This window comes from Hippichthys cyanospilos, chromosome 16 (genome assembly GCF_059441005.1).
Source record: "Hippichthys cyanospilos isolate Australia breed blue-spotted pipefish chromosome 16, RoL_Hcya_1.0, whole genome shotgun sequence".
NCBI lineage: Eukaryota > Metazoa > Chordata > Actinopteri > Syngnathiformes > Syngnathidae > Hippichthys > Hippichthys cyanospilos.
In genome coordinates, this window is record NC_142384.1 from 11,959,942 (window position 1) to 11,973,247 (window position 13,306).

Genomic DNA, 13,306 nt, shown 5'->3' on the forward strand with positions numbered 1-13,306 from the left:
TTTGCTTTTGAAGGCTCTTTATTTCAGGACATATTCCACATCTCTTTTGGAATAAAGAACAGATGATTAAATCAGATAAGTTGTGACACAACATCAAAAAGTGAGATGCATTTTGTCAAACTTACACTGCAACAAGCCCACCACCAAAACTCTCGCGCTTGTGTTGAATTCTTGCAGCACATTTTAATTCTGAGTCGCGTTAACTGTGAGAGCATTTAAAGCAGAACTTTTTATTACATTGGAAGGCAATATGCAATTTTGGAATTTCGTATTTAGTCAAATTAGAAGTAAACACAGAATATTTATAGTTATTTTACCTCAATGTTGCATTTGTTGGACTTGTTCTCGCTGTCTTAGTGAGACAGATACTTTTATTGGTTGGTTTGACAGTTTAAAGACAAACAGCCCAAGAATGACTTTCCTCCTTAGAGGCAGCGAGATCAACTTGGTTGACAACTCTGCTGATCAAGACAAACATTGTAATTAATTCCTTCTTTTTCACTCATTTTACAATTAGTTTCTTTTTTTTTTTGCAAGGGCACTTTTGGAGGCGATTGAAAATTGCAGTCTTGTGTCAAGAGAACTACTGTTGTGAACCTGAAATACTTGAGCCCTTACCATCAGAAATGCGAGCTAAAACTGATGTCATCCGTTTGCTGTCATATGCCTCCTCATGTACAGCACTCATGTTCTTCTGAAACATCTCTGTAAATCTTGGCTATCAATGAGCCTTTTGGCTACAAATGCACACGTTCGCCAAAATGCAAACAGGGAGATGTGGCAGTCTCATAACGTGTCTAGGATCCTTTCTGCATTCCGGTTATTAACACGACGCCCTCTGTGTCGTAATACTCAATTAGTCATAAATGACATCGCGTTATTCGTAAAACATCAGAGGTATTACATCATCAGCATCAGCAGAGATGATTCATCGTTAAACAGGACATCATTTTGTACTCTGTAAAAACTGTGTTTAAATTGTGTAAATTAATTATATTTAATACATGATACTGATCACTTTATTTATATGTTTTTATCTATATTTTATATACTGTCAGTTTATTTATATATATATATATATATATATATATATATATATATATATATATATATATATATATATATATATATATATATATAATTATACATACAGTATATATATATATATACATAATTATACATACAGTATATAAAATATAGATCAGTTTGTGTCAAATGTGTCTATGATTTTATTTTTACAATACTGGACACATATTTTCATTTACATTTTTTTTCTTAGAGCTACCTTGCCTCCCCGCTCACTTGCTCTTGGGCACTCCACCATTTTTCACCACAAGCAAAATAAAAAAAAAAAAAAGATCTTGAGAAACACATTACTCAGCCCCACTCCTCAAGTCTCTGTCCTCACCATCTTGAATCACAAGCAAATACATTTGCATTGTTTTTTGCATCAGTACAAGAGTGAAAACACAAGTGTTGGCTGCTTTGCAAGCCTCTCTTCCACTTTTGAGTTGCAGAACTTTACAGGTGTGTTTTTTCATCACCATGATAGGCTACATTTTAACTCTTCTCTTGGGTGAGTTTCCCATTTGTATTGTATATCATTTTAAGGCATTTATCTCAGTATATATGTACTTTCCAAAGTGACTGAGCAAAAAAAAAAAAAAAATGCTACTGGGATTTATTATGTAGAATATCTACCCTTTTCTTAGCTGCCTAATGATTATGTAATGAGTGAGTTTTAAACATTTATGGAATTGGTGTGATCTGTTCTATGGAGTTGTGGGATGTCAAAGGTGGGAGATACAAAGGTGAGTTAGGTTGTAGGCATTCCAAGGAGTGATTTAAAACTTGTGTGGAGTCCCTTAGTGTCAGACAATCATCAGCACCTAAAAGAGGGGGCTATTATTAATATTATTACCCTGTGAAAGAGATATCTGGAGGCTGGGATGTTGTTGAACCTTGGTACCTTGCCATCTCTCAGGCAACAAATGGAGAAGTATTTTAAGTAAACATCTGCAAAGGTAATAGGTAAATGGGCAGCTTTCTCTAGAATAAGGCAGGCATAAGAGAGTGTGCATCATTGTCCTCACTAGAAGACACCCGGGCGTTTCCAGTGCTGTCTTTTTTCTTTGGACGGCATGTCATTAACTTTGTCAAAATGGAGAGTGCGACAAAACACAAGTGCCAAGGCCAAGTGCCATGTCTCATAAGGATATAAAACTGAACTACTTGCATTAAGATATTCTGTTTTTGTTTCCCCAAGGCCAAGGATCCTTCTTCCTCATTGGTCATTGTGTTTTTCCACCCGGTAGGTCCAACATTGCTTTTCTTTCCATACAGGGATGACATATAACCACGGTGACAACTTCCGTTCTCATGCAGGTTCTTGTGATAGCTACAGCAATGTTACTCAGACATCTCGCAACAAGGCCTTTACATCCTCTTCCTTCAGTGGCTACTCCCATGACGACGGCTACCTTTTGAATAAGTGGTCACGCTTCACTGGAATCGGTGGTGACAGAATCATTGACAGCTGCCACTCAGGGCCTCGTGGTGGTTTCCAAAACCCCATCCGTTTACAAATTGCTTATCCTACCGAGGAGTCTGCAACTGCATCAACAGGGACCGCGTATATTCATTCTAGTTCATGTGATACCCATAGCTTCGTAATGGAGGTGGTACTGTGTCCAGGAGGTTTCTACATATATAAACCAACAAATCACCTATTAACCAGTTCCGGCTTTGTAACATGTAAGATAGTCAAAACCATTGGCTTTTTCTCATTTTTACTTCGTTCCTTTGTTTACGTGGTTTGTGTCATGTGTGTATTTTCCAGACCATTCCGTTTGTAGAAATGATTCTTGTGGGCCACTTGCTCAGTGTAATGATGGAGGATGCTTTTGCGTGACCGGGTATGAATTACTCCCAAGTCATCTGCCTACAACAGATTCATATGGCTGTACGGGTAAATACAAACATTTTTGGTTTCTTCTTCCGAGTATACTCAAATGACATTCTCCTACCAATGTTTGTATCTTTCAATAGATATAGACGAGTGCACGGCAAGCCCGGGTGTTTGTGGAAGCAACTCCGATTGCAATAACACAAATGGAGCATACACTTGTAGCTGTCTGCTTGGATACATTGCAACAAATCCAGAACGACCGCCTGGAGGCGAGAATCCATGCATAGGTACTGTATGCGCAAGTGTTTTATTCACATATCGGGGTGTCATTCTCCACAAGCTGAAACAGCCTTTCTCCATCTCAATGCAAGATATCGACGAGTGTCTGGAAAATGTCTGTGGTGATGATGGGACGTGTTTGAATGAGCCAGGAAGTTATCAATGTCAATGCAATGAAGGTTACCAGAACGTGAGAAACGCCACTCCTATTTGCCAAGGTACAGCTTTATTATTAATAAAATTACTGTTGCTGTTTATCAGTGCTTGAGTGGTAAAGTGCAAAATAAAAAAAAAAAAAAGTGACATATACGAAAAGGAATTTTTACATTGTACTAGGGCTGCATGATTATGGCCGAAATAATAATCATGATTACGAATTACAATTGAGAATCCAATGCCATTTCACACTGGTAAATAATATATTAGGGTAAATAATATATTAGGGTGAGAAAAGCTTTGTCATGCAAACATGTGAGAAACGTTGCCCCCTGGTGGTAGCATGCCAAAGTGCTTGAGTTGACTTTTACGGCTCGCAGCTTTTTAAATGTTAATATTGCAGAGGATCAGCTTAATTAATCGTGACAGCCAATATCGTGATTGCGATTAAAATTTGATTACTTGTGCAGCCCTACATTGTACTTATTTTTACGATTTCTGAGCAATTGAAACCATTCCATTTTCAAAATGTTCATACCATTCAAGTCACCTTGCTAGCGCTTCCCATTCCAAAATGTTGTAAAATAAATTTCCACATTAAAACAATTTGGGTTTTTCCCAATCAATCAAACTTTTCCAATTCCTACATTCTCCCAACGTCGATTACACAGCATTTCAACATCGTCTAAATTATAACATATCTACATTTGATGTAATCTAATAACAATAAGGCTCTCAAGTAAGAATCTATGGAATTTTGCATTTTAAAAGTGACTTTTATGAAGTGTAATTTGGGGAATTTTGTGCGGCCCTTTGTAATGGCTTGTAATGGCTCCAAAAATAAAATTACCAAAAAAAAAAAAAATCACTGGTTGAAATTCACTTCTTAAAATTGTGCATGTCATTGCGTTTCAATAAAGTCCTAAACTCTTTTGAAAGAAATTCATGAAACACACATTTGCTCACTTATTTTTTTTATTAATTTTTTTACATCGCCTGTTTTATTTTCAGATATCGATGAATGCTTGGATCCCTCGCTCTGTGGTCCCCACTCTGAATGCATCAACACACCCGGCCTTTATACCTGTGTGTGTCAGGAGGGCTTTTCTCCAACTGAACCTGAACAGCCACCCAGCGCCAAAAACGTCTGTCTTGGTAAACCACGACTTTGCGGAAAAGAAATATTAGTTAAAAAAAACAAAACAAAAAAACACTTAGTAAGCCAAATCAATCACTCATATTTCCAGACAAGGTAGATGTTATTAGTAGTAATATTTTTAGACAAGATTTAAATTGAGTATGATGATGAATTCACGCTGTCCAGACGAATCGGCTTTTTTTGCGCAATTTGCTCTTGACAGATATTGACGAATGCAACGAGGACGCCGCGGTCTGTGGTCCGGATTCCAACTGCACAAACTCAATGGGTTCCTATGTATGCGCTTGTTTCCATGGATACCGGCTGAGCAACCCAGATGTGATTGCCAGTCATGCCAACCCTTGTACAGGTGTGTGTGCTTTTTGTCAAACGTATTGACATTGGACAAGCTCCAATACGTCACATTTAAAATTTGCATTATGTGTCTTTGTATAGATATAGATGAGTGCACAGAGATGCCTGATATATGTGGCTATCAAACCATGTGTACTAATGCACCAGGGACATTCTATTGTTCCTGTCCAGATGGCTTCTACCCCTCCACTGGGATTTTATGGATTGTTGGAGTCTCTTTTTGTAAAAGTGAGCTCCAAATTGCACTAACATTTCAACTTGAATCTTACATCTTATTTTTTTTATTTACTTAAGAAGTTAGTGATTTCTATGATCATTTCACAGGTCTGAAGGATATACTCGATGAGATAACGCCTCCCGCTGTGAGTGAATTTGAGGATTACAAATAAAAGTGTATGATTGATCAGTAATTAATCAGTCATTATTTTTGGTAATCGGTTCATCGTTAACATCGTGAAATTGTCCAAATGCTCATAATTTAAAGTCTCTCGACTCAGATTTCTTTAGTCCTTTATGAAAGCAGATTGGTTATTATTGTTTTAAATCAAAATAATGCATTTACCAAGATCTGCTTTACTTTTGGAAAAAAAAATAAATATTTTTTTCAATTTTCTGATACGGGCAGAACCAGCAACCAAATTCTAAAAAAATAGTTTACATGATCAATTTTTGTATTGTAAATTTTTATTGCCAATTTTATTAAAGAGATGAAAAAAAAAGTTTAAAAAAAATAATTGCCCAATTAAATTAATCATTACATATGACATTTTCTAAAATTCTGTGACAAAATAAGTGAAAGTGATTGTTTTTGTGGCAGGGTCAGACAAAAGAAAGAATGTTTCTCGAGAACATGGACCAACAACTTCTAAACAACACAGATATTATTTTACCAGTACCTGTAAGTAAAACAGTTTTTTTGTACCACAAAATATTATGGCAACTTTCTTTGGTTTATAAAACTTGGTGATAACATACGATTTTTTGCTATTCTCTTCTCAGACAGTGGCAAACAGCTTTTCAGCCTCTATGGTACAAGTTGCACCATTTCATATGCAGTACTTTCTTTTTTGCCAAAAACCTATTTTACTAGTCCTTCTTGCATTATATTTGTGCTAAAGGAGGTTTCAGGTGTTGGACCACGGGTCCAAAAAATTAAGGTGAGCAGTGAAGCAGATGCAGAGACAGGAAGCAAGATCCTCGCCATTTCAGACCGCCTTGTGAGCGCCATGGTGTCGCCAGGCCAGAATGAAACCAAAACTACCTTGAACACTTCAACAGTGGGTAAGACATGTTCACCTTTTCCATACTATTATTTACTGCATGTGTGATTGCTCCATTGAACATATTGCAACCCCCGTATGTGCTAGCGTTAACCCTCGAGACGACTGGGCCTGGGAGTAGTGATGAGAGCGTCTCTCACCTCTTAGTAAATGGGCACATCATGGGCATTAACCTCCAAAGTCTGGCAGAGAACAACAATGGTGAGAAAAATATCATGAACTTGTTTGAAGCATTATTAAAGATGAAGTTAACCCCAACATGTTCTTTTCAGTAATCTAATGCTGTCTGTATGGTGATTAGATGTGTTATTTTGCATCAAGCCTCTTGTGCTTGTGCTTGGCTTAACCTGATAGGCTCTTGTAGGAGGGCGGAGCTTAAGTTTAGCCTACCACATAAATGCAAAGCACCCAGCTGTCGCAGTTACTGAGAGTAACAAATAAGGTAATTTAGCAAGCAATAGCAATGTGGTTTGCCCTACTAATCTCAAGAAAGAACACCCGCATTTAACATTGACAAAAAAAATAAAAAAGGGTCAAGAGGTCTCTTACAGCAAAAGACAAATGCATGCAAATATATCTGTTAAAGTAACTAAATGACTAGTGAGGGCCAGTATGCTCGATTATTGAAAAGAAAATTTCAGGGTTGACTTTTAAGAAATATCACTTTATATAGTCAGAATCACATTTGGCAATTTCAATGCAACTTTAATGCAGTGTTACAAAAACGATTATTTCCAAACGTTTCTACTTTATTATTTATGTTTCACATGCGCTTCCTTCACCAGGTTCAGCTGCCGTGGCCTTTATGACACTAACAGGCATGGAGAATCTTCTCAGTCATCATCATTTTGAAAGCGAAAACGTGACGGAGATGTACTCGGATGTCATCACGGCAGTTTTGCCCTCAGTAAACAACACTAACCTCACCGAGCCCGTCAACTTCACCATTCAACACAAGAGGGTTTCGATGTCTCATTTTCAAACGCTTGGCGCTCAATAGTCTGAATTATAGAAGATTTGATAACTTTTGGTATGCGTGGTGATTCTTGCTTAATTAGATATTACCGCAATCTGGTTTGGTGACTTGCGTGTACTGGGAGGATGGAACAGAAGAGTTCGTAAAGGAAGAAAAAATGAAGAAAACCAGATGGTCCGAAGACGGATGCTGGGTTGCTCACTCAAATGAAAACTTCACAGTGTGCAGCTGCTCTCATCTCTCCACGTTTGCCCTCATCCTTCAAATTGGCGAGGTAATCTCATTTACCACTTGTGAGAGACTAATAGCACGTTTGCGCGCATTCTGACACGGAGATCTTTCTCTCAGCCTCCACCAGACTATTCTTTTTTAGAATGGCTGAACCGCATTTGTGTCATAGTGGGACTCTTCTTCTTTGCTTTGGCCATCCTCACCTTTCTGCTGTGCAGCTGGAACCCCAAGATCAACAACACGGCACGTCTTCACATGTGTCTCAACTTATCCTTGTCCCATCTCCTGCTGTTGTGGAATGACAGATATGTTGAAGACGAGGTACACGGAAAACCCCATTTATGTATTTTGCTTACATTGCATGCAAAAAACATGGAAACACACATTTACAATATATATATATATATATATATATATATATATATATATATATATATATATATATATATATATATATATATATATATATATATATATATATATATATATATATATATATATATATATATATATATATATGTGTTCTCTCTATAGCTGGCCTGCACAGTCATAGCAGGAATCCTCCACTTCTTAGTAGTTGCAAGCTTTGTGTGGTTGCTGCTGGAGGCTTTGCAGCTTCATCTGCTGGTCCGAAAGTTGTCCAGAGTGCAGGTGATCCAGAGAGACGGGCTTCCCAAGCTCTCGCTCTACTTGATCGGCTACGGCGTCCCGTTTGTGATCGTGGGTGTTTCCGCGCTGGTCTACTCTGATGGATATGGAGCAACAAATTCAAAGGAGTGAGTCGCATGAGCGGGGAAATATAGATGCGTGTTTCTTCATGTGTAATGTGCGATACAGTACTGGGATATGATGGAGAAGACAGGCTAATGTTAGGGTGAATTTCAGCTGCTGGCTGTCGCAAAAACGTAACTTCAACTTGGCTGTCTCAGGACCTGTCATTACTGTTCTTGCAGTGAGTATGAAATAGACTGTTAGTGTTCAAAAATATGTTTTCGAGAAATAACTGGTTTGATTCCAAATACAGAGTGACTATGCTTTTTCTCCCAGCTTAATGTCATCTTGTTCGTTGCTACTTTGTGGAGTTTGAGACCTACTTTGGCTGACATGAGGAGTGATGTCTCTCAGTCCAGAGACACAAGGTGATTATGTCTTTATTATTGTATATTGAAGTATGGTAATAAACAAACAAGGACTGTCTTTTACAATTAGAGGGGTTGGAATTGAGAAAAAAACGTGTATTCATGACTGTATCATTTGCACAGACGTAGAACTACTTTAAACCAGTTACTAAGTCCTCGTGTGCTCAGTGGAGGACAGCCCGGCTATTCCAATGATGTCTCAAATGCTTGGGTGGGATGCAGTTAACTTTCCTGTCTTGCTGAGAAAAATTGGACACAAAAAATACGATGGGTCTAGGAGGATATGAGCGTGTTTTCAATATACCAAAATATGGTCATATTATTGACATAAAACATTCATGCATCTGTGCAGGTTGATTGTTTTTAAAATTGTTGCCCAATTTGTCATATTGGGCTGCACGTGGATTATCGGATTGTACCAGAGCAACCTTTTCTTCCATGTTCTCTTCATACTTCTCAACTCCCAGCAGGGAACCTTCCTTTACATTGTACACTGCGTACTCAACAAAGAGGTCAGATGAGCATTTTGCATTGGAAACAATGGCCATAAAACCTTTGTGTAATATTATTCTAAAAGAATGATTCCATTTTTAGATTAGGGAAGAGTACAGGAAATGGTTACGCTGTTCATTCGACAAGAACCAAGATGGCTCTGTGGTGAGTATACATATGTGTGTGTGTGTGTGTGTGTGTGTGCGTGTGTGTGTGTGTGTGTATATGTGTGTGTATATATATATATATATATATATATATATATATATATATATATATATATATATATATATATATATATATATATATATATATATATATATATATATATATATAAAAATGAGTGATACTGCCCTCTTGTGGTGTTTTGCAGGTAAAACTGCATTTTTTTGCGCACTATACAGTTAGGAGGAGGAGCGACTGCCATCTTTGTTGAATTTTCTGTAAACATTGCAAACGCCTCAATAATATCACATCAGAAATAACTATTACAATAACTATTACAAGAAAATACAAATAATTTATTTTGTTAATGACCATTGTGTTACCCGCACGACCGTTCTTACCAATAATCTTCATAGATTCTTCTTGTTACATTGAGAGTTTTGGCTAATTGTTGGCCATGACGTTTATTATAATGATGCCTCAGAATTATGTCCTGCCCTCCATAAAATTTAAACATTTTGAACGGAAACTTGTCAGCCAGTTGGAATGAATAGAAATTGAAGACGTGAGGTGAAGGTTGAGAAACAATGTTGTGCTAGTTTACTCTAATTTGAGGGTATTTGGGGAAAAGATTTTCCATAGGCAATATAACACAATTTGAAATGTTTTTCCCCACACAAAAGAAAAGCAAACTAAAAAGAAGAATTTTGAGGAAGATGTTCCAATATATCTCTTCCACATATTAAATTATGCAAGTGTTCTTAACATTGTGAACGATTGGAGGTTCTTTTGCTGCACAATAATTGGACAGTGCATGTGAAATGATTGTGATTCATGTTCTTTTATTAGAACGACGTGCAGTCAGTATCTGAGGACTTTGACAAAACCGAGGAGGAAAAACGCAGTACAAGTTGAAAACCGACTAAAAAAACATCAGAAATAAGTTATGATGGAAACCTCATCCACTTGGAACCATATGTCATTTTATTGCTGTGGCTATGATGTACCTACAGTATAATTGTATTTACGTGTCCAATAAAACATTTACACAACTAATTGGGCCTACTTCCCACTTTTTGTAAATGTAGCCAACAGCTAATGCCTTAGTGCGCTACGGCTGAACATCTTCATTTTCGAAAATATGTCAAGTCATTTAGTGTAAGTGCGCACATGGAGGACTTGTCGCTTTTGCATGATTTGTTTACAGTTGATGTTGGTCTTTATCAAGCACAGCAGTGTCCCCGTCTAAAAGAAACAAATGCCCCACAATGTAAAACATTCATGCCCTAGGTGACATTTCCCTTCTGAAGTATCTTGCTTTACAAGACAAATAGAAAGGCCTGACATAACAAAACAGTCACGCTGAGACTGAATTCATTTTCCTAGCTTGATGCAAGACTGAAATTGGAACCGATTTGAAATGATGGATTTGTCCCTGCTATTTCTTAATACTTTCATGAAATGTGTAAAATGAAAAAAAAAATAGAATGAAAATAAATACAAGTTGTATTTTTAAGTTTAAAACAAAATATAATGCGTTTTGCTTACATGAATGCAAAAAAAACCCCTACAATTTACAACAATTTAAATATTAATGATCTAGAACTTGAAATGATTAAATGATTATGTATTGTTATTGATCAGTTAGATAATATATTTGTAGTTGAATCGGTGCATTTGTAAGTTCCTTTATTTGTTGTAATTTTCAGTATGCATTACATCAACATTTAAAAATAGTTTAAACTGCATTAGTTTATCATTTAGATTATCATGAGCTAAAATATTTTTTTTTCTGGGGCAGTTAAGAATTGATGTTGCAACAGTAATTGCCTCTTTGCCAGAACAACAGATTGTGATTATATTGAGCTCTTTTCATCAGTAGGCAATAGCAATGAAATACGACAGTAATCGAGTCAACAAACATATTTGGGAATACAGAACTGACAAATTATACATTAGCAAATATTTAGACTGAGGATTGTGTTTGCATGATGTGATCCAGTCTGGAGGTGTGTTTGCCTTGCACAGTTTACTCATTTATTAATGACACTTTCTGACAGTTTGTTTTCACCATGTCACCACCGTCTCCTATTTATATGTTTACAATTATGTTTCTTAATGATCATTTTCAATTTACATAGTGATATGCGTATGTGATTATGTGATGCTTGTTATATACAAAACAAAAGGTCGGACGTTGGATTTTTTTTTTTTTTTAGCCCATTGTGCCTTTTATGATTGAAAGAATTCTAAATTAAGTCCGCATTCAAAAGTTAAGTATGGAGTGCATCGTTCATCTTGGAATTTAATCGAAAACTTTTTCCACCTATAAAAAATCTCAACACGATATGCATTGTTATTCGCTCTGGCATCTCAGCTATTGTCAGATTTATTTGGTAAACCTCAAGAGAATTTTTACAGATGCGTGTTAAGAATGGGTCTTAAGCAAAAAGCAAGCCGGGTTTAAGGCAAATCCCTTGACACGGTAGCTCCCAAAAAGAGCAACATTGCTGTAATTTTCAGTACTTACCGTTAGATGTCAGTAAAGAGATAGAAAACTACATTCGCTCTGATTTATGAACAGTCACATGTTCCCCTCAGTAGCCCTAAAATCCAAACCATATTTCTGCTGGTTTTACGCACCTGCAACACATTGCTCCCTTCACGCAACATAACAGCTCAGCTCACCTCAGTATCGATTGCCAATTATAACATCATCATCTCTGACTCGGTGTCATTTTTCACACAGTTATTGCATTCTATCTCGTTTGATTGAGAAAATGTGCATCGCGTGGTGTCTGGTGAGCATATATGCGTAACGGAACGACGAACGTGCGCATTTATGGCCTTTTTATTAGCATTGCATATTGCAAGATGGGCTACGTCTACAATGGCGCAAGCAGCATGAATTAAATAATAATCAGTCTGAGTTGTATGCATGAATGAACCTGAACTAACTTTGAACATATAAAAATGAGGGTGATTATTGATGCATAACATCCATAAGCATCAGCTGGACTTTACTGTCGTGTCCACGTGAGAACTGATTGAGTCCCATTTGTGCCCAAGGTCTCTTAGGTGGTGTGTCCATGCATGTGAACACATTAAATAGCTAGTGGTGGCACGCTCAAGAGCCCATTTACATTAAATTTGTTCCATGTCTTAAATAATTGCCTATATCGCAGCTTTTTAGCCCTTTAAAAATATATATATTCACTGCTTCTCGGGTGCAAGTGCTTTATTGACCCAAATGGATTTATAGTACGTTGAAATCTTTACTCTCTTCCAAGTGTAAATTGTACTTATACACTTTACTCTCTTTAGACTTTAGACTGGGACTAAATACAGGCTTTTTAGTGTAAGGTGTACATGTTGTGGGTCCTTTTCAGCTCGAAAGTAGCGCTGAAACTGCGATAAATCATTATTTCAAGGAGGATTCCTGGTATTGCCTGTTAAAAGCGTTTTTTTTTCTTCAAACTTGCAGACTCTAAACCTGTGTCTTCAGTAGACCTTTTTCCCAACCCAAATACATTTTCTAAAAACATCTGTTTCTTCCTCATTTCGCTACTTTGTAGATGAAATTAGGTGCTGACCGAATTAAATCCATCAGCATCTGCTCAATTAAAAAAAAAAAAAAAACAGGTTCTGCAAAATAAAATATCTTTCAACCTCAGAAAATACATAAAATGTAAATAATTAATCATTTTGGGTGCCGCCTTGTACCAATTGACCCATGGACTGGTACTGGGTCGCAAACCGGTGGTTGGAGACCCCTTGCGAGAGGCATACACATATATTATATATATATATATATATATATATATATATATATATATATATATATATATATATATATATATATATATATATATATATATATATATATATATATATATTATTGGTTTTTAGTGGCTACAAAATGATGCAACAGGGCTTTAACTGCCAGCAGACTTGAACTGTACTTCAGTATTCTCATCCATACTAGACTGCAGCGGGCAGGAGTGACTCCAGCGCAAACATTGTCCAGACACATTTGAAATCTCTCCAAATAAGCAATGCAGACAATTTGCGGCACTAGCTTTGACATGAATTTTAAGCCGGTAAGGAGACAAGAGCACAGTGTTGGTATCTCCGAGTCTAAGTCTCTTTGCTTCTCTTCACAATACT

The 13,306-nt window shown here is 36.8% G+C and overlaps 1 protein-coding gene across 1 annotated transcript; it reads left to right on the forward strand.

The window, feature by feature from the left end:
• Positions 1-2,161: 2,161 nt before the first annotated feature.
• LOC148410616 (adhesion G protein-coupled receptor L4-like) lies at positions 2,162-10,095 on the forward strand. Its single transcript, XM_088436872.1, has 23 exons — positions 2,162-2,168; positions 2,267-2,311; positions 2,386-2,754; positions 2,840-2,968; positions 3,049-3,195; positions 3,280-3,405; positions 4,355-4,498; positions 4,705-4,851; positions 4,938-5,084; positions 5,181-5,218; positions 5,674-5,754; positions 5,856-5,885; positions 5,975-6,137; positions 6,224-6,337; positions 6,922-7,097; positions 7,195-7,386; positions 7,461-7,664; positions 7,878-8,119; positions 8,229-8,295; positions 8,391-8,482; positions 8,835-8,994; positions 9,077-9,139; positions 9,989-10,095. Exons 1-23 carry the CDS (start codon positions 2,162-2,164, stop codon positions 10,052-10,054), a joined length of 2,949 nt encoding a protein of 982 aa, XP_088292998.1. The 3' UTR covers positions 10,055-10,095.
• The last annotated feature ends 3,211 nt before the right edge of the window (positions 10,096-13,306 follow it).